The sequence below is a fragment of the Salarias fasciatus genome, chromosome 10, assembly GCF_902148845.1.
Source record: "Salarias fasciatus chromosome 10, fSalaFa1.1, whole genome shotgun sequence".
Classification (NCBI taxonomy): Eukaryota; Metazoa; Chordata; class Actinopteri; order Blenniiformes; family Blenniidae; genus Salarias; species Salarias fasciatus.
Window position 1 is genome coordinate 27,405,345 of NC_043754.1, and position 21,317 is coordinate 27,426,661.

Consider the following 21,317-nt stretch of genomic DNA (forward strand, 5'->3'; position numbering starts at 1 on the left):
TTTGCCTAAAACCGTCCATTCCTAAACGAGCGAATCTTCAGCGTCGCCGCGACAGCTGTCAGGAATTTATTACAGCAGGACTGCACCGCTCAACCTGTGACAACACTGCCACTGTTCTGTCACTGAGACACTTCCGAAAGTTTTGTTTTTCTTATTATAAATCCTACGTGTATTGGACTTTGCTAAGAAATGTGATACATCGTCCTCATTCCAAGTGAGTGTAATAGTTTTAGCTTTGACCTCCTCTGTAGGGCTGCCTGTTGGGCACAGTTTCTGTGAGTGATGCACACCTGTGTTTTTCTTCTGTCATTTGGTTACATTGTTCTCCAAAAAGTAGGTCACCTGTTTGTATGCTTTACAATGATTGGTTTTTTGCCACCGGTGATCTTTTTTGTGATGCACAAGATTTAATTTTTACTTCATTTATTTTTTGCAGGAGTAGGCCAATTATTTTTATAAAGAATCCCTTAATTTATTTACCTTTTTGTGGAAAAAGACCTGCTTTTTTGTTGTAATTTAGTGAATTTCTCAAACGCATTGCTTGAAAAATATTTTAAAAACTTAAAAAAAAATACTTATGTTTTGTTACAAAAAATGCTAATATGTGTAGTAAGTATATTCATATTTTGTGAATAAAGCCTCATTTTTTAATTTGATATCTGACTTTTTTTAAATGTCATGCCATTTCACCTTTTTGCTTTTTATTGGAAATGCAGAAAACAGCCACAAATAGATCTATAAGGCTTAGTGTAATGTATTTTCAACAAAGTCTTATTTTAGTTTTGCAAAAGACTAATGTAGTTGTCTTTCTATTGTAATCCATTTAAAATTTCATTATTGAATATTACTTACATTATTTAAATGTCTTTTACATAATTCAGTCATATAAATGAGCAAACTTAGGTTGCGGCCCACGCAAACAGAGATGTTTTTCTATGTGGCCCTCGAGCAATGGTAAGTTGAGTAGCCCTGATGTAGAGTTTGGTGGTGTAATGTTGAGGTTGGTGTCATGTAGAGTTTGGTGGTGTCATGTAGAGTTTGGTGTCATGTAGAGTTTGGTGGTGTAATGTTGAGGTTGGTGTCATGTAGAGTTTGGTGTCTTGTAGAGTTTGGTGGTGTCATGTAGAGTTTGGTGGTGTCTTGTAGAGTTTGGTGGTGTCATGTAGAGTTTGGTGTCATGTAGAGTTTGGTGGTGTCATGTAGAGTTTGGTGTCGTCATGTAGAGTTTGGTGTCATGTAGAGGTTGGTGGTGTCATGTAGAGTTTGGTGGTGTCATGTAGAGTTTGGTGTCATGTAGAGTTTGGTGGTGTAATGTTGAGGTTGGTGTCATGTAGAGTTTGGTGTCTTGTAGAGTTTGGTGGTGTCATGTAGAGTTTGGTGGTGTCTTGTAGAGTTTGGTGGTGTCATGTAGAGTTTGGTGTCATGTAGAGTTTGGTGTGTTCATGTAGAGTTTGGTGTCGTCATGTAGAGTTTGGTGTCATGTAGAGGTTGGTGGTGTCATGTAGAGTTTGGTGGTGTCATGTAGAGTTTGGTGTCATGTAGAGTTTGGTGTCATGTAGAGGTTGGTGGTGTCATGTAGAGGTTGGTGGTGTCATGTAGAGTTTGGTGGTGTCATGTTGACTTTGGTGTCATGTAGAGTTTGGTGTCATGTAGAGTTTGGTGGTGTCATGTTGAGTTTGGTGGTGTCGTGTAGAGTTTGGTGTCATGTTGAGGTTGGTGGTGTCATGTTGAGGTTGATGTCATGTAGAGTTTGGTGGTGTCGTGTAGAGTTTGGTGTCATGTAGAGTTTGGTGGTGTCATGTTGAGGTTGATGTCATGTAGAGTTTGGTGGTGTCATGTAGAGTTTGGTGTTGTCATGTAGAGTTTGGTGGTGTCATGTAGAGTTTGGTGGTGTCATGTTGAGGTTGGTGTAATGTTGACTTTGGTGTCATGTAGAGTTTGGTGTCATGTAGAGTTTGGTGGTGTCATGTAGAGTTTGGTGGTGTCATGTAGAGTTTGGTGTCATGTAGAGTTTGGTGGTGTCATGTAGAGTTTGGTGTCATGTAGAGTTTGGTGTCATGTAGAGTTTGGTGGTGTCATGTAGAGTTTGGTGTCATGTAGAGTTTGGTGTCATGTAGACAGGGTTTCCTGCAGGGAAACAGTTTGGCAACGGGGAATGCTGCTAGTGTGAGCCGTCAGACCGGGTAGACCCTGGCCGAGTTTGGTGTCATGCAGAGGTGTGCGTGCGTGCGTGCGTGCGTGCGTGCGTGCGTGCGTGCGTGCGTGCGTGCGTGCGTGCGTGCGTGCGTGCGTGCGTGCCGGGCTCTGGAAGTTGTTGTGTGTCAGGGTCCTGTCGCCTGCCGGCGGCGCCTGAGTCAAAGTGGGTCAGAGCGTCTCTGGAACACTGGGTTCCTCTGGATCTCCCCTCTGTCCCCCTCTCCCTTCCCTCCCCTCCGTCCCCTCCATCCCCCTCTCCCCTCTCCCTTCCCTTCCCTCCGTCTCCTCCATCCCCCTCTCCCCTCTCCCCTCTCCCCTCCCCTCTCCCTTCCCTCCCCTCCGTCCCCTCCATCCCCCTCTCCCCTCTCCCCTCTCCCCTCTCCCCTCCGTCCCCTCCATCCCCCTCTCCCCTCTCCCCTCCGTCCCCCTCTCCCCCCACGTCTCTCCTCTTTGCGGTCTTTTCTCTCCGTCCTCCACCTGCGAGCCTCCTCAGCAGTCAGCTGTTTGCTATTCCTGTCACTGGCGGCGGGAAAATGTCCTCCTCTGTGCAGCTCTTCCTCCTCCTCCTCCTCCTCCTCCTCCCCCTCCCCCCCGCATCCCTCATCCCTCGCTCCATTCAGGCCTTCGCCGGGCCGGTTCCCCATCTGAAGGCCACAATGGGCGGGTTTGTGGCGGCTTGGAGCTTTGGCACCGTTGGACCAGACCGTCGGGTCCAGAGTCTTACAGGACACTCCTGAGCCCGCTCAGTTCTGGCCTCTGGTTTGGACCTGGAACCAGCAGAACCAGATTAAAGACAGGACGCAGTGAGAAACGCTGGAGTTGCAGTGATCTACATGGAGGACCGACGGTTAGCATCACCGCGAGCTGAAGCTGCTGCCTTCACGGTTCTGTTCCTCTCAGTTCCTGTCTGGAGGATTAGAACCACATGAGTCCCAGATACTGTGGTGGTGGAGAGCTGGTCTTGGTAAGGCCAGTCTGGTACACGTTACATCATGATCACCAGGTGGACCAGGTGGACTCACTTGAGGAAATGGGTGGAGTCTAGGGATGGGCCAGTTTACGATATAATTGCGATTTACCGTACTGCACAGCCGAGGCGATCCTGTCACGTCATTTAGAACATATCGTGTTTCATTTGGAGACGAGCCGTTTCTGAAACAAACAGCTGTTGGTCTGAGGCGAGGTGTCCAAGCCTCTGCAGCAAAATGTTCTACAAGCCTCCACAGCAGTCCCACATCCAGAGAAAACCCCCAAAGTACCGTAAATCTTCTAATAATGACCTGTATTCCATTAAAAACCGTCTCCTTTAATGGCCGGTGCATCTTTGAAGAAAGCTCATAAAAGCTACTTCCCAATATAAGCCTGTTTTTTTTTTTTTATCTTTTCTTTTTTCTGTGAAGCGCTACGGCGCTGTACTGACAGTAGTCTGTGCTACAGCGCCAGTCCTCCTGGTGTGGCCACTGTGTGTATTACACGTGTCGGTAAAAATGGTGGAGGACAGAAAACATTAAAGCTGCATTAAGGAGTTTGCACGTTTTATGCAAAACAGCACCCCCTGCAGGCCTTGGGCGTAACTGCAGCTTAATGAAAAGCTTGTGTCTGTGGCTTGTGTGCACGGAAGAGGGGAACTCCTTCCTCGCTCTTTTAGTAGCGCTGGAGTAAAATGTAAGTGTCTTCTCCCTGCTGGGTCTGTGTGGAGCTGTGGCAGTGCCAGAAGCCGGTCTGTTCTTACTTTCTGGAAGATCCATCCTCAATCCTGCTCGGTTGCTGCTCGTTAAGCATCTGGTGGAGGAATGGCGGACAAACCGAAACTTAAGGATATCAGGCCAGCGGGAGGCGCATTACGTCACATCATCTCAAATTCTCAGCAAAAAAATTCTGGTGCCGGACCGGCACTGTGACTTTCAGGTGACAGTTTAACGCTGTTAGCAGTACTTACAATGAATATGTCAGGGCACATTGTACACACCATTGAATATTTAGGGACCGAGCCCTCAGGCGAGGTGGCCTCAGACCCGAGTTTCTAACAGGAAAAGACGTTTTCGCATGTGTTTGTGTGTAGAGAAGCTAAAGCTAAAGAGCTAAAGCTAACCCTTAGAGAAGCTAACGTAGCTCCGATTGGTTGAAGTAGCTGTCAGTCAAAGTCCACAGGGGGAGAGGCGGGATCTTCAGTGAAACTGAGCTTTTTCTCTTCCGGGTTTCAGAATTAACCTCCGAAAAGCTTTTATTTAACACGAAATGACTTTTTCTTAGCGCCAAAAATGAACTATTACCATGTTAATGCCAATAATAGGGTTTGGGCGAGCTAAAAAAGCAGGATACAGGTCCTTTAAGGCGTTCGTCTCGTCGAGATCTACAGTTTTCTCACTGACTGCCATGACCCAAATCCAACAGAAAGTCCGTTAATATCCACTTTCATGTCAAATTTTGCTCAAAAATCTCGCCTTCTTCACCAATTCAGGCTTCCCCTGTCAAAACTACCGGTTGGATTGCTCTGAAAACCTCTGGAGTGAAAGACAACTAATTTTGCTATCAAACATGATTTTTTGGCTCACTCTGGCCGAAGGGAATGGATTCACTAGATGTTTTTTACCAAAGAGAAACTGTGTGTTTCTGCTCTCCCACTCTAACAGCATGTGACAAATTTCACCATATATGGGCATGACAGCTGCTCACTGACCTGAGACCAGCTGTAAAACATTCTGCATGTTGTACCTGGTTTCCACAGCAGATGGCGCACCGTGACCATAAGTCACACATGACTGAAGCAACAATGCCCCAGCAGCAGCCCCTGAGTGCCTTCCATTCTGAATGTTTACATCAAGCCGCCGAGGAAGCATCACTTCAGTGACATTGGAATGTTCTGAACAGATGTCGCCCTGCAGAAATATCTCCTGGCTCACACCGTACACCTGAAGCAGGCTTTAAGCCGCTGGATGGATGATGGATGGATAGACAGACAATTGGACGTTTTAAATCAGCCTACTCTGACACTCACATGGATATATTGGTGTTTCCTAAAGTGGAGCTGATGTGACTATCAAAATAAGAGCATCAGATCCCTTCAAAATAAAAGTCACATTTTTGCAAAATATTAGATTTTTTTCCAAAGGCTTGGATAATTTCAGGTTCAACAGTGTTAATGTAAGCATGTACTGCTTTTCCAAAATAAAGCCCCAAATTCCTTCAAAAGAAAAGCCCGTTTACAACAGAAAATGAGGTCAAGTCATGAAAATGGATGTTTATGGAGTAGCAAGGTTCCCGATGACCTGGACTTCGGTGCCAACAGCTACATGTTAGTGGATGAGAGATGCTAACAGCTACATGTTAGTGGATGAGAGACGCTAACAGCTACATGTTAGTGGATGGGAGATGCTAACAACTCGCATGTTAGTGGGTGGACGTCTCAGTCGCGAACCGGCAGAGGCTCGGTCCCTCCCAATGCCGCTTGCGGCTTTAATTGTCACATATTTATGGTGGAAAATAAGTATTATTAAAGTTGAAAAACTCCTTAATGCACCTTTAAACTCCATGTTGAGATATAATTTTTTTCACATCGATTGAAAAAATAAAATTCAATTATTTGAATCAATTCGACATATCCCCCAGCTCTAACCTGCACTACTGTCAAAAAATCTTTCTGCTCTTTTTGAAAATTGTAAAATATCAGCCTCTCTCTGATACATGCCTCCTTCCATTAAAAGCCTGGTGCAGCTGCAGCTGAGACAAATAAAAACGCCGGCTACTATGAGAGGATTTACAGGAAGTCATTTAATGCCAGGATGATAAAAACGAGACGTTAACGCGTTCCGCCCCCCTCCCCCTCACCTCCACACACAGAACGCTCCAGAACCAGGACCGTCTGCTCCACCATGCTGGGCCTCATATGAAACCAGAAAATCTGCTCTTTAGAGACAGCAGGCGGAATCTTCTCTGAGCCGACCGCCTGCCGTCAGGACCAGAACCAACCAGAACCCAGCTTCACATTTCACAGCAGCAGCTCAGATCATGTTTCTCACACACTTCTTCACCAAATCTCAGCTGTTCACACCAAACACACCACGTTTCATGTTCTCACCGTTCTGTGGTCATTTTCAGCTACCCAGCTCCTCTGACCCAAAATGACCTCATAGTCCTCTGGAGTAGTGACAGCGTCGTCTGCCTGAATGTGATGTGCTGCCCCTTGTGGCCATCTAGTGGGCTTGTTGTTAATCTTGGGAGTTTAAATAAAGTTTGTTGACATTCTACATCTGGCGAGCTTTCAAACGATACGTTACACGTGACTGAGGCATCACCCAGCTGGGAGACATCTTCGAGCGTAACCACACGAGTGCCGCCATCTTGGATGAGGCAGCGATGCGCTGCAGAGCGAGACGCACGCGAATGGCAGTCAGTGATGTTTCTGATATATTTGGTATTTTTTATTCTGAAACATGCACATTTCTCTTCATTGTGGTTTCTGCAGCTCATTGCACTTGGTTTTTGTTTTTTTCTTGACGTTTACATGCTGCAGAAGGGATTTTTTTTTGTTTTCCCTGTGATATAATTGGCTGTTTTTGTATTGATTATATTATTATAAATATATTTCAGTGGGAAACTAAATGTTATGGCTCAGTCGTTTATTAAAATGTGTTTTATACTGTGCACAAGTAGAAGTTTCTGCACAAAACCTGTAGAAACGAATAATCTGGTGTCTCAGTGCCGAGCCAAAGGCTGCATTGTTTCTGTCCAGAACCCTGTAGGGGAATTTAAAGTGACTTTAAAGTCAAATTCCTTTCAAATAGGTTAAAAACCCACTGAGTAGTGTAGTATGGCACAGGCTGGTCTCCAAGTGGCCAGATGGAGGTTCTGCTGGTTCTCCTGGTTCTGTCCAAGCCAAACACGTAATAAAATCTCTGTGCTTGGTGCTGTTCTCGTGAGACCTGGTCCAGCTGTAGTCCAGGAGCTGCTGGATCGTTCTGACTGCTTCATTCTGATCACGGGGTTCTCAACGTGGAATCTGAAAAAAATTAGGCGAGGGTAGAAGCTCCATTTTTTTCCTCTACTTCAGGGGTCGGCAATTAGCGGCCCGCGGGTCAAATGTGGCCCGCCGAACCGTCCGATCCGGCCCGCGAGAGGATTCCAGCATGTGCGCGCACGAACGCAGGCATTACCCCGGGCCCTCGAGCAGACGCACGCACCCCTGTCGGAGTGCCATCTCTGTCATTGTGTTGCAATAGACAATCTTTGAAGGATGTGTTGTTTAGTTGTGGTTTCCGGTTTGTCACTGAAAAATAAAGAGGAGTGGCGCCTCGTGTGGTGAACAGAGAGCGCGGCTGAGTGGGAGCTGAAGGCAGCTTGTCTCCCTGTGTCTTTATTCTCCAGTAAGTTTGAGCGCAGCAGGCAGACACGTCTGCGACGGCTGGAGCAGCCGGAGGAGCTGCCGCTGCAGAAGATTTAACAACCCCGAACTGACGGTTCATCGCCCCGGTCCGCGGGTGCATGCCTCCGTCTCCGTCCCCCCCCCGCCGCTCTCCGGTCCACGGATGGACTCGCGCCCAAGCCCCACCCCCTCGGCCCGTGATTGGAGCGCCCCAAAAAAAAGTGGCCCGATGAGAAATGTAATTGGCGACCCCTGCTCCTCTGCATCAGAACCTGCTCCGGCGTCTTACAACTCAGGGTTGTTGATGCTGCTGACAGGTTTCAGTGTTTTTGGCCGTTTTCATTTGTGTTAAAAGCAACGCATCAATATTAGGGCTGAACGATTAATTGCATTTGCAATAATGTTGCAATATGATAAAACGCGATTTGCCAATCGCAACATGCGCGATTGAAATGTGGTCACGTGACGCAAACGGAAGCGGTAACCTGAAGTGCAGTCACCAAGAGATACAGTAGGTGGCGGTATGCACATAAGTTGTTGGTCGCCACCCGCCATTGCTCACAGAAGAAGAAGAAGTAACAGAGGTGAGAGAAGCGCCGTGAGGATTCGCCGACATCCGCTGCCCTTTGCTTTGCGCAGTGGCCTCCGGCTCCTCAGCAGCTACTGACACGTTCGTCCCGAAGAGGAGCAGCACCTCATCTGTGTGGGATTATTTCAGATTAAAAAAAAAATGCTGCAGCGCAGCGTCAAGTGTTGAGCAGAGCGTGTCGTGCCACCATTGCCACGAGAGGTAACACGACAAATTTGTTCCGACACTTGAAAAAAATATCACTGTGCCTCTTATGACGCCTGCAAAGCGAAACTGCCGAGCTGCAGTACCGCGACGCGCTGGTCTGGCTTTTTTTTTTGCCTTATGTAAAAGTGCATTTGTTTTTTTTATTTATATCTTTATTCTGATTCTACAAAATATTTTCAAATAGAGTCAAATTCTCTGCTTCAGTTGTGTAAAATGTTCCTGCTTTGGGAGCAGTGAGATAGATAGATGCCTATTTTATATATTTTTTGTCAAGATGGTGGATCTTGCAGTTTTTACAAAGTGCTTGTTCTTATGTTTCTTGGAACATTTAAATAAAAATCCCATTTATTTAAATTTGTAAATCTTATTTTATTCATACAAATAGAACATTTTACACTAAACAGATTTCATGTTGTGTTGGTCATATTTAAAACAAACATTTATGGCTTTTTGGGGGGAAAAAGAAGATAAAATAATAAAATCGCATTTTAAATCGCAATTGCAATATTTGGGGAAAAAAATCGCAATTAGATTATTTTCCCAAATCGTTCAGCCCTAATCAATATGGCGATATTTTCATATCGGCACATGCCTAGTCCCAGCAGGGTCAAAGGTCATCCACCCATTTGTCTGCTCTGTGTCCCGCAGGCCCTCAATAAGCTGGCGAGCCAGTACCTGAAGAGGGAGTGGCCTGAGAGCCTGGCGGGAGAACCGGGAGGAGAACCGACACCAGAACCGGGAGAGGAGCACAGGTAGAGAGAGAGAGAGAGAGAGAGAGAGAGAGAGAGAGAGAGAGAGGGCTCTGGAACAGCTGTCTCATCTGTGTTTCAGCAACATAACAACATAACATCAACATAACATCATCATCATAACTACAGGTTAGGGCTGGGCGATATGGCAAAAAAAATGATCACGATTTTTTTTTTCATATCATTCGATCTCGATTAAAATCACGATATGTTCTATTGTTTTTAAAGCATCTGCACTGAAAACTAGAAGTATAGAATAGTTTAACATTTTATTAACAAACTAAGTAAATAGCAATGCAAATGAAATAATATAAACATAGAAAAATAAGAACAATTTCACTGAACAGTGCAGTAAATGGAAAAAAAAAAATCTAGCACCAAGATAATAAAATCCTGCAATGCAGCGTTTTTTTTTCAGTAAAAGAGAAGAACTGAACGATCGTTAGTTTAAGTGTGACAGTTTACAGCCCTGAGGATTTCTGTTGCTATGAAAGATTAAAAAACTAAAGAAACCGCCTGGAGATAATGAAGGTGCTTCAGAATGGAAACATTATTTTCAAGTTCTGATGCTAAATATGCTGCTGCCATCATTAATGCTTGCATCAAATGTACAAAATTTAAATAATCTAGATTGGACAGATTAGACTTAAAATGTAGCAGTACAAAACTACAATAACACACAAAAAAAATAGACAAAAGTAATTGTTTTTATCCTCTTACAATGTTGCTCGTATGGTGCAGTGGCCTGAAAAGACGACACTGGCTACGTTTACATGCCGTCAATATTCGTGTTAAGATAAATATTCTGGTTTCTGAAACATAATAACCCCAGGGAGATCCTCATTCAGACCACGGCCACAGGCGACGCCATGACTGCATTTACACTTCATGCCACTAGGGGTGCTGTTTGCATGTTCAACCTTATTTTACACAGACACCACAGAAGAAGCAGGGCGCTGCAGGCTCTCTGCATGTTGTTAGAAGAAGAGTGTCAGCGGCAAGACGTGGTGATATGTTCAATGATGCGATGCAGCGTCATTTCCAGTAAAAGAGAAGAACTGAACCATCGTTAGTTAAACTGTATCACAAGTAGTTCCTACTAAAAAGACCAGATTCTTTGCGGATTGGTGAGCTAGCAGCGGTGTGCTAGCAGCAGTGAGCTAGCAGCGGTGAGCTAGCAGCAGTGAGCTAGCAGCGGTGAGCTAGCAGCAGTGAGCTAGCAGCAGTGAGCTAGCAGCAGTGCGGGTGGAGCAGCCTGTCCTGTCAGCAGCAGCCTCATCTTCAGAGCATAACGCCAATACATGGCTGACTTCCTCTGCTTCGCTGCCCTCGGCTCCACGTTCAGCTCATCTCTGGTTACTTCTCAGACAACTTTCAGGCGGAAGTTGAGCAGGAAAAAGCCGACTTTGATTGGCTGTGGTCACGCACATTTCTGCCATGTCTGATTGAGAAAATGTGCTCACAGCTGATCACCGTGATCGACTGGAAATTAATCGCGATCAACAATCACGATCATATAATCGCCCAGGCCTACTATAGGTTGACTGATATGGGTTTTTTGGGGGCCGATGCCGATATGCATAGCTGATTTTTCCAATTTGATATTTAGATCGATTTTTTAATAAATATATATATTTATCACATTTTTGTGAAACGTAGCAATTTCTGAGCAACTAAAATAAATCTATTACAACAAGAGGTGTCCAGTCCTCTGAACATTTATTCAGCTTTCAAAACAATGAAATATGTTGTCTGAGTAAACACACAATGTAACCAGCAGCAGGAAACATTCACACTCTTCTGAAAGTGTCAAAAAACAAATTTAAACTTTAATATAATTTGAACAAAAGTAGTCAGAAACAAGGCTGTAAAAAAAGCCATACAAATAAAAACAACTCCGGTCTCGCCATTTCCTCCCATTTACTTTGCTCTGCTGTTAACTACAGCAGTGGTGTGTTTTCAGCTACATGGGTGAACACGCACAAGTGAAGTCATCTTAGCCCACGCTAACCTCTACTGCTAAAGCTGATCACAACGCAGCATCTGAAGTGAACAACATGCAGGGTTCAGCCAGACCTGTTCAGTCCGGGCGCCCTGCCCGCGATAAACTGTGCAGCGCCCGGACAACGGAGGAAAAGAAGAAAGGAAAAAGTCTCCGACGGTAACACACCGGTAACGTTAAGCAGCGTTAGCAGCGTTAGCAGCGTTAGCAGCGTTAGCACCGCGGCACGGCGCGCTCCCCCGCCAAACTGCAGTAAACACTGATCTGCTGCAGACTGGAGCCACAAAAACGTTGAAATGTTCAACAAATCCATTCTTCACTGCAGATGCAGCAGGAGCAGCTTTCCCACAGCCTGGATTCCACCGAGCACGCTCCGCTCTGAGGAAACGATGCCGCAGCGTCACAGGGGTCCTTTCTTGAGGGGCAGCTTTAGCTGCCCACACATGTGCCTGATCAAAAATTGCGTCATTTTATACAACGGATCAAAAATCGGCTTTTAAAAGAAAATACGGCCGATGGAGAAAAATTCCAAATATAGGCCCGATACATCGGTCGACCTCTAATCATAATACCAAAACAACAACAACGTCAACATAACAACAACACAACGTCAACAAAACAACAACAACAACACAACAAGAAACCACAGCAGCAGAACACTGGAGCATAAAGACTGGACTGGAACACAAGTCAGGAGTGTGTGACCCTGCAGTGTGTGTTCAGTCAGGAGTGTGTGACCCTGCAGTGTGTGTTCAGTCAGGAGTGTGTGACCCTGCAGTGTGTGTTCAGTCAGGAGTGTGTGACCCTGCAGTGTGTGTTCAGTTAGGAGTGTGTGACCCTGCAGTGTGTGTTCCAGGACTGTGTACTGTGTGTGGAGGTCCTACCTGGAGGCCACCCTGCAGACCACCCAGACCAGGATCAGCGCCTGTGACAACTACAAGGTCCAGGTGGCCGAGCCGGCCAAGACGGCCCGGGTGCAGAAGGAGCAGCAGCTCAGGAAGGTACACACACACACACACACACACACACACACACACACACACACACACACACACACACACACACAGTGCTCCCCGAGTTCTAACACCGTCTTCATCGTGATCAGCTGTTTACTCACCGGTCCAGGTGGACCTTCAGAGTCCGCTGGGATCAGACCCAGACCCAGACCCAGACCCTGATCCAGACCCTGATCCAGACCCAGACCCAGACCCAGATCCAGACCCTGAGGAAGGACGAACCAGATGAGCATTCAGTCCTGAAGCTGCAGGATCACAGAACGTGACATGTGATCCAGAGTGATCCAGTCTTTACCTCAGTGAGCAGGACTGTGCTGGGGGATCCTCTGAGACTCCTGGTCTCGGGGTCCTGGTCTCGGGTCTTGGTCTCGGGTCCTGGGGGTCCTGGTCTCGGGTCCTGGTCTCGGGTCCTGGTCTCGGGGTCCTGGTCTCGGGGTCCTGGTCTCGGGTCCTGGTCTCGGGGTCCTGGTCTCGGGTCTTGGTCTCGGGTCCTGGGGGTCCTGGTCTCGGGTCCTGGTCTCGGGGTCCTGGTCTCGGGTCCTGGTCTCGGGTCCTGGGGGTCCTGGTCTTGGGGTCCTGGTCTCGGGTCCTGGGGGTCCTGGTCTTGGGTCCTGGTCTCGGGTCCTGGTCTCGGGTCCTGGGGGTCCTGGTTTTGGGGTCCTGGTCTCGGGTCCTGGGGGTCCTGGTCTCGAGTCCTGGGGGTCCTGGTCTCGAGTCCTGGGGGTCCTGGTCTTGGGGTCCTGGTCTCGGGTTCTGGGGGTCCTGGTCTCGAGTCCTGGGGGTCCTGGTCTCGAGTCCTGGGGGTCCTGGTCTCGGGTCCTGGGGGTCCTGGTCTCGGGTCCTGGGGGTCCTGGTCTCGGGTCCTGGGGGTCCTGGTCTCGGGTCCTGGGGGTCCTGGTCTCGGGTCCTGGGGGTCCTGGTCTCGAGTCCTGGTCTCGGCTTCATGTTCTGTTGACCAGCAGCTGTGTGACCTTTACCACCAGGTGGAAGTCTGCACGGGGTTCCTGTTTCACACGCCGACAGGAACAAAGTACTTCCTGTTTTTAGCGGACGGGATGGAGGGACGGGGGTGGGGGGACGGGGATGGAGGGACGGGGGTGGACGGACGGGGGGACGGGGACAGGGCGTGGCTGCTGCTCCTGGAGCCAGGCAGTAACTGCGTCATACAGCACCTTTCAAAATAAAGTTACCAGGTGCTGCCAGTGTGTGTGTGTGTGTGTGTGTGTGTGTGTGTGTGTGTGTGTGTGTGAGAGTGTGTGAGTGTGTGTTCTCGTATTTCTATCCTTGTCGGGGCCAAATGTCCCCACAAGGATAGCAAAACGTGGAACGACGTGCCTTGTGGGACCTTTTTCCGGTCCTAAGTAGGAGAAACAGTGTTTTCTTGACCATGTTGTTGTTACTGAAAAAAGTAAAAGTGCAAAAACATTTCTTTAGGGTTAGGCTTTGTTGTGGTGTGGGTTAGGGTTAGGGTAAGGGTCAGGGTTAGGGGCTAGACATGAATGGGAGTCAATGGAAGGTCCCCACGAGGATATAAATACAAACGTGTGTGTGTGTGTGTCCAGTGTGTGGAGCAGCTGACGGCGGTCCAGGCGGAGCTGCAGGACTCGGTGAAGGAGCTGACCAAGACCAGGAAGAAGTACCAGGAGGCCCAGACCCTGGCCCAGGCCGTCCGGGACAAGGCCGAGCTGGATGCCAAGTACGGCGCCGCAACGCCCCCTCCGCCCCCTCCGCCCCCCCCCCCCGAGTGACCCGAGTGGAGCCACCCGCTGCTCCCCCCGGCCGACCTTTGACCTGGTGACTCTGTGCTTTCAGGTCCAAGCTGAGCCTGTTCCAGTCCCGGTCCAGCCTCCAGAGGGCCAGCGTGAAGGTACCACCTCTGACCTCCGGCCGTCCGTCCCACGCGTCCCCGCCGTCCTCAACGTCCTCACCCGGCCGTCTCTTCTGTTCCAGCTGAAAGCCAAGAGGAGCGAGTGCAACTCCAGAGCCACCCACGCCCGGAACGACTACCTGCTCACGCTGGCAGCCGCCAACGCCCACCTGCAGCGTTACTATGGCAACGACCTGCTGGACTGCATCAGGGTGAGGAAGGAGGCGCCACCCGCTTCCCCCTAACATCCATCCATCCATCATTCACCCATCATCCATCCATCCATCCACCCATCATTCATCCATCATTCATCCATCATTCATTCATCATTCACCCATCATCATTCACCCATCATCCATCCATCCATCCACCCATCATTCATCCATCATTCATCCATCATTCATTCATCATTCACCCATCATCCACCCATCATCCATCCATCATTCACCCAACCATCCATCCATCCATCCACCCATCATTCATCCATCATTCATTCATCATTCACCCATCATCCACCCATCATCCATCCATCATTCACCCATCATCCATCCATCCATCCACCCATCATTCATCCATCATTCATCCATCATTCATTCATCATCCACCCGTCATCCATCCATCATTCACCCGTCATCCACCCGTCATCCATCCATCATTCATCCATCATTCACCCATCATTCATCCATCATTCACCCATCATCCATCCATCGTCCATCCATCCATCATCCACCCATCATTCATCCATCATTCATCCATCATTCATTCATCATCCACCCGTCATCCACCCGTCATCCATCCATCATTCACCCATCATTCACCCATCATTCATCCATCATTCATTCATCATCCACCCATCATCCATCCATCATTCACCCATCATTCATCCATCATTCATCCATCATTCATTCATCATTCACCCATCATCCATCCATCATCCAGCCATCATTCATCCATCATCCATCCATCATCCACCCATCATTCATTCATCATCCACCCATCATCCATCCATCATTCACCCATCATCCATCCATCATCCACCCATCATTCATCCATCATCCATCCATCATCCATCCATCATCCATCCATCCATCTATCATCCATCCATCATCCACCCATCATTTATCCATCCATCTATCCATCATCCACCCATCATCCACCCATCATTTATCCATCATCCATCCATCATCCATCCATCATCCATCCATCATCCATCCATCATTCACCCATCATCCATCCATCATCCATCCATCCACCCATCATCCACCCATCATTTATCCATCATCCATCCATCATCCATCCATCATTCATCCATCATCCACCCATCATTAGTCCATCCATCCATCATCCATCCATCATCCATCCATCATCCATCCATCACCCATCTATCATCCATCCATCCATCCATCCATCGATCATCCATCCATCATCCATCACCCATCCATCATCCATCCATCATCCTTCCATCATCCATCATCCATCCATCCATCATCCATCCATCATCCATCCATCAACCATCCATCCATCAGCCATCCATCCATCCATCCTTCCATCATCCATCCATCATCCATCCATCCATCAGCCATCCTTCCATCATCCATCCATCATCCATCCATCCCTCCATCCATCCATCATCCATCCATCCCTCCATCCATCCATCCATCATCCATCCATCCATCCATCCATCATCCAGCCATCATCCATCCTTCCAACTATCCGTCCATCATCCATCCATCATTCATCCATCATCCATCCATCCATCCTTCCATCATCCATCCATCCATCATCCATCCATCCATCCATCGTCATCCATCCATCCATCATCCATCCATCCATCCATCCATCATTCATCCATCCATCCATCCATCATCCATCCATCACCCATCCATCATCCTCCATCCATCCATCCATCCATCATCATCCATCCATCCATCCATCCATCATCCAGCCATCATCCATCCTTCCATCTATCCTTCCATCATCCATCCATCATTCATCCATCATCCATCATCCATCCATCCATCCTTCCATCATCCATCCATCCATCATCCATCCATCCATCCATCGTCATCCATCCATCCATCATTCATCCATCCATCCATCCATCATCCATCCATCACCCATCCATCATCATCCATCCATCCGTCCGTCCATCACCCCCCCCACCCCGTCCCCCAGCAGCTTGCGGTCCTCAGTCGAGGGCTTGTTGTGTCCTCCAGAGACGGAGTCCCTGTGTCCCTGTCCCCCTGCAGGTGTTGGACGGAGCAGTGTATGAGCAGGTGAAGGACTGCCTGGTGTCTCTGTGCCAGACCGAGCTGGAGTCCTACCGGGCCGTCCACCACACCTTCAACCAGCTGCTCATCAGCTCCAACGGGGTGAGTCTCCGCGGGGGGGGGGGGGGGGGGGGGTGTCGCGGTCCGGTCTCATGTCCCCAGGAGGGACTCGCCAAACACTCGTCTGTTGATCCGGGTCCTCTGAAGTTTCTCAGAATCACTTTTGTCTGCTGTGGTTCTGCTGTGGTTCTCCTGTGGTTCTCCTGTGGTTCTGCTGTGGTTCTCCTGTGGTTCTCCTGTGGTTCTGCTGTGGTTCTGCTGTGGTTCTGCTGTGGTTCTGCTGTGGTTCTCCTGTGGTTCTGCTGTGGTTCTGCTGTGGTTCTGCTGTGGTTCTCCTGTGGTTCTGCTGTGGTTCTGCTGTGGTTCTGCTGTGGTTCTCCTGTGGTTCTGCTGTGGTTCTGCTGTGGTTCTCCTGTGGTTCTGCTGTGGTTCTGCTGTGGTTCTGCTGTGGTTCTGCTGTGGTTCTGCTGTGGTTCTGCTGTGGTTCTCCTGTGGTTCTCCTGTGGTTCTGCTGTGGTTCTCCTGTGGTTCTCCTGTGGTTCTGCTGTGGTTCTGCTGTGGTTCTCCTGTGGTTCTCCTGTGGTTCTGCTGTGGTTCTGCTGTGGTTCTGCTGTGGTTCTCCTGTGGTTCTGCTGTGGTTCTCCTGTGGTTCTCCTGTGGTTCTGCTGTGGTTCTGCTGTGGTTCTCCTGTGGTTCTCCTGTGGTTCTGCTGTGGTTCTGCTGTGGTTCTCCTGTGGTTCTGCTGTGGTTCTGCTGTGGTTCTCCTGTGGTTCTCCTGTGGTTCTGCTGTGGTTCTCCTGTGGTTCTGCTGTGGTTCTGCTGTGGTTCTCCTGTGGTTCTGCTGTGGTTCTGCTGTGGTTCTCCTGTGGTTCTCCTGTGGTTCTGCTGTGGTTCTGCTGTGGTTCTCCTGTGGTTCTGCTGTGGTTCTGCTGTGGTTCTGCTGTGGTTCTCCTGTGGTTCTGCTGTGGTTCTGCTGTGGTTCTCCTGTGGTTCTCCTGTGGTTCTCCTGTGGTTCTGCTGTGGTTCTCCTGTGGTTCTGCTGTGGTTCTCCTGTGGTTCTGCTGTGGTTCTCCTGTGGTTCTGCTGTGGTTCTCCTGTGGTTCTGCTGTGGTTCTGCTGTGGTTCTCCTGTGGTTCTCCTGTGGTTCTCCTGTGGTTCTCCTGTGGTTCTGCTGTGGTTCTCCTGTGGTTCTCCTGTGGTTCTGCTGTGGTTCTGCTGTGGTTCTCCTGTGGTTCTCCTGTGGTTCTGCTGTGGTTCTGCTGTGGTTCTGCTGCTCTGAGCTCCTGTGGTTCTGCTGGTTCTGCAGGTGCAGCAGGATTTCCACCAGCAGCTGTTTGTTCAGAAGAACCAGGTGTTCCAGCCGGCGCCGGACTTCCTGTACCAGCCCAGCGAGTCCGACCCGGTGAGTCAAGCACCAGCCCACCAGTTTAACCAGTTTAACCAGTTTAACCAGTTTAACCAGCCTAACCGGGATCAGACCCTGATGCCAGTGGCAGCTCCTGTCCTCTTCCCCCCCCCTCCCCCTCTCCCTCCCCCTCTCCCTCCTCCTCCTCCTCCTCCTCCTCCCCTCCCCCTCTTCCTCCTCCTCCTCCTCCTCCTCCTCCTCTCCCTCCCCCTCTTCCTCCTCCTCTTCCTCCTCCTCCTCCTCCTCCTCCTCCTCCCCCTCTCCCTCCCCCTCTTCCTCCTCCTCTTCCTCCTCCTCCTCCTCCTCCTCCTCCTCCTCCTCCTCCTCCCCCTCCCCCTCTTCCTCCTCCTCCCCCTCCCCCTCTTCCTCCTCCTCCTCCTCCTCCTCTCCCTCCTCCTCCTCCTCCTCCTCCTCTTCCTCCCCCTCTCCCTCCCCCTCCTCTCCCTCCTCCTCCTCCTCCTCCTCCTCCTCCTCCCCCTCTCCCTCCCCCTCTTCCTCCTCCTCTCCCTCCTCCTCCTCCTCCTCTTCCTCCTCCTCCTCCTCCCCCTCCCCCTCTTCCTCCTCCTCCTCCTCCTCCTCCTCCTCTCCCTCCCCCTCTTCCTCCTCCTCTTCCTCCTCCTCCTCCTCCTCCCCCTCTCCCTCCCCCTCTTCCTCCCCCTCTCCCTCCTCCTCTTCCTCCTCCTCCTCCTCCCCCTCTCCCTCCCCCTCTTCCTCCTCCTCTTCCTCCTCCTCCTCCTCCTCCTCCTCCTCCCCCTCCCCCTCTTCCTCCTCCTCCCCCTCCCCCTCTTCCTCCTCCTCCTCCTCCTCCTCTCCCTCCTCCTCCTCCTCCTCCTCCTCTTCCTCCCCCTCTCCCTCCCCTCCTCTCCTCCTCCTCCTCCTCCTCCTCCTCCTCCTCCCCCTCTCCCTCCCCCTCTTCCTCCTCCTCTTCCTCCTCCTCCTCCCCCTCTCCCTCCGCCTCTTCCTCCTCCTCTTCCTCCTCCTCCTCCTCCTCCTCTTCCTCCTCCTCCTCCTCCTCCTCCTCTACTACACAAGACAGTTTGTTCAAAGTGAAAACGCCGGCGTTGTTTTTATTGGAAGTCAAACAAGCAGCAGCCTGTTCCTAAAGAAAACATAAGTGTAGTACACACACACACACACACACACACACGTGCGCGCGCGCTCACACACACACACCAATGCCACTTGCAGCAGACGTGGGGATCCGGTCGGGCACCCGGGGGGAGGGGGGGTATCTGTGAACAGCCCAGCTGTGAAAAGGAGGCTTTGTGACGCGCGCGCACACACACACACACACACACACACACACACACACGCTCAGTCTTGTATTTCTATCCTTGTGGGGACCGTCCATTGACTCCCATTCATGTCTAGCCCCTAACCCTGACCCTTACCCTAACCCTAACCCACACCACAACAAAGCCTAACCCTAAAGAAATGTTTTTGCACTTTTACTTTTTTCAGTAACAACAACATGGTCAAGAAAACACTGTTTCTCCTACTTAGGACCGGAAAAAGGTCCCACAAGGCACGTCGTTCCACGTTTTGCTATCCTTGTGGGGACATTTGGCCCCAACAAGGATAGAAATACAAGAGCGCGCGCACACACACACACACACACACACACACACACACACACATACACATACCAAGATTATCTAATGTGAAGACTGTCGCACTTCAATATGATCAGAAGTTTGAAGTCCGAGACAACCTGCGTTGACCTTTGACCCCGCCCGACCAGCAGCAGCTCTTCACTCTGTCACTGCAACCCAGTTCCTCTGGACCCATGGACCAGGACTGCAGACCAGGACCCGGGAGAACCCTGCAGAACCAGACCCAGAGGAGGAGAACCCTGCAGAACCAGGCTCAGAGGAGGAGAACCCTGCAGAACCAGACCCAGAGAAGAACCCTGCAGAACCAGACCCAGAGAAGAACCCTGCAGAACCAGACCCAGAGGAGAACCCTGCAGAACCAGACCCAGAGGAGAACCCTGCAGAACCAGACCCAGAGGAGGAGAACCCTGCAGAACCAGACCCAGAGGAGGAGAACCCTGCAGAACCAGACCCAGAGGAGAACCCTGCAGAACCAGACCCAGAGAAGAACCCTGCAGAACCAGACCCAGAGGAGAACCCTGCAGAACCAGACCCAGAGGTGAACCCTGCAGAACCAGACCCAGAGGTGAACCCTGCAGAACCAGACCCAGAGGTGAACCCTGCAGAACCAGACCCAGAGGTGAACCCTGCAGAACCAGACCCAGAGAAGAACCCTGCAGAACCAGACCCAGAGGAGAACCCTGCAGAACCAGACCCAGAGAAGAACCCTGCAGAACCAGACCCAGAGGAGAACCCTGCAGAACCAGACCCAGAGGTGAACCCTGCAGAACCAGACCCAGAGGTGAACCCTGCAGAACCAGACCCAGAGAAGAACCCTGCAGAACCAGACCCAGAGGAGAACCCTGCAGAACCAGACCCAGAGAAGAACCCTGCAGAACCAGACCCAGAGGAGAACCCTGCAGAACCAGACCCAGAGGAGAACCCTGCAGAACCAGACCCAGAGGAGAACCCTGCAGAACCAGACCCAGAGAAGAACCCTGCAGAACCAGACCCAGAGGAGAACCCTGCAGAACCAGACCCAGAGGAGACTTTCTGTAGAACCGGACTCGGTCATTTCTGTGTATATTTTGAGACTTTCAGTCACTTCTTTCCCACAATGCACTAGTTTATCTCAGCTTAGCAGGTTATGGTAGTGAAATAGCATGAGTCCTCTCCTCTCCTGTCCTCTCCTGTCCTCTGATGTCCTCTCCTGTGCTGTCTTCCTGTCCTCAGGTCCTGCAGCTGCAGAGGGACAGCGGTACCGCTGAGGAGCACAGTCTGGATAAGGAGGCCAGGAAGTGGGCCAGCCGGGTGGCGCGGGAGTACAAGAGCATCATCCACACCCAGAGGGTGAGCAGCCCCGGACCCGGACCCGGACCCGGGACCTGTCCGTCCAGGGTTCATCAGGACCGACGGGGGGGGGGGGAGGGGCAGTGAGGCAGCGGGGGGAGGGGGGACGTTCAGAGCAACCCACGGCTCCCACTAGTGGCCCGGCGCTGCGTTGCCATGGAAACGTGGCGTCAGCAGGCCTCAGCGTGGTGAGACCCGGACGCTTCAGGAGTAATCAGAGCTGATTCCGTGGTGCCTGCTGATTGGCTGATGGCGCCCTGCAGCCGCGGCGTTTTACTGCCACGCTCCCTGGCCCCGCCCACTGGACTCTGGCCTGTGGAGACAGGAAGTGAGACGGAGGCGCGGCGTTTCCACGGCAGCCAGGCTGTTATCAGGCCTGGAGAGGAGCAGCGGGTCAACGTCCAGCGGGGTCAGTCCCGTCTGACCCCGCCCCCCAGTCTGACCCCGCCCCCCAGCCTGACCCCGCCCCCCGTCTGACCCCACCCCTCCAGCCTGACCCCACCACCCGTCTGACCCCGCCCCCAGCCTGACCCCGCGCCCCCGTCTGACCCCGCCCCCATCTGACCCCGCCCCCCAGTCTGACCCCACCCCCCCAGCCTGACCCCACCCCCGTCTGACCCCGCCCCCCAGCCTGACCCCGCCCCCATCTGAC

The 21,317-nt window shown here is 50.7% G+C and overlaps 1 protein-coding gene across 1 annotated transcript in view; it reads left to right on the plus strand.

Moving 5' to 3' along the window:
* LOC115395892 (F-BAR and double SH3 domains protein 2-like) overlaps window positions 1–21,317 on the plus strand; it is a 36,882-nt gene that overhangs the window by 6,871 nt on the left and 8,694 nt on the right. The window contains exons 4-11 of the mRNA XM_030101568.1: window positions 9,003–9,106; window positions 11,962–12,106; window positions 13,684–13,817; window positions 13,934–13,988; window positions 14,072–14,200; window positions 16,238–16,360; window positions 17,625–17,720; window positions 20,549–20,665. Coding sequence (XP_029957428.1) covers window positions 9,003–9,106; window positions 11,962–12,106; window positions 13,684–13,817; window positions 13,934–13,988; window positions 14,072–14,200; window positions 16,238–16,360; window positions 17,625–17,720; window positions 20,549–20,665 — 903 coding nt within the window. The remainder of the gene's footprint in view (window positions 1–9,002; window positions 9,107–11,961; window positions 12,107–13,683; window positions 13,818–13,933; window positions 13,989–14,071; window positions 14,201–16,237; window positions 16,361–17,624; window positions 17,721–20,548; window positions 20,666–21,317) is intronic.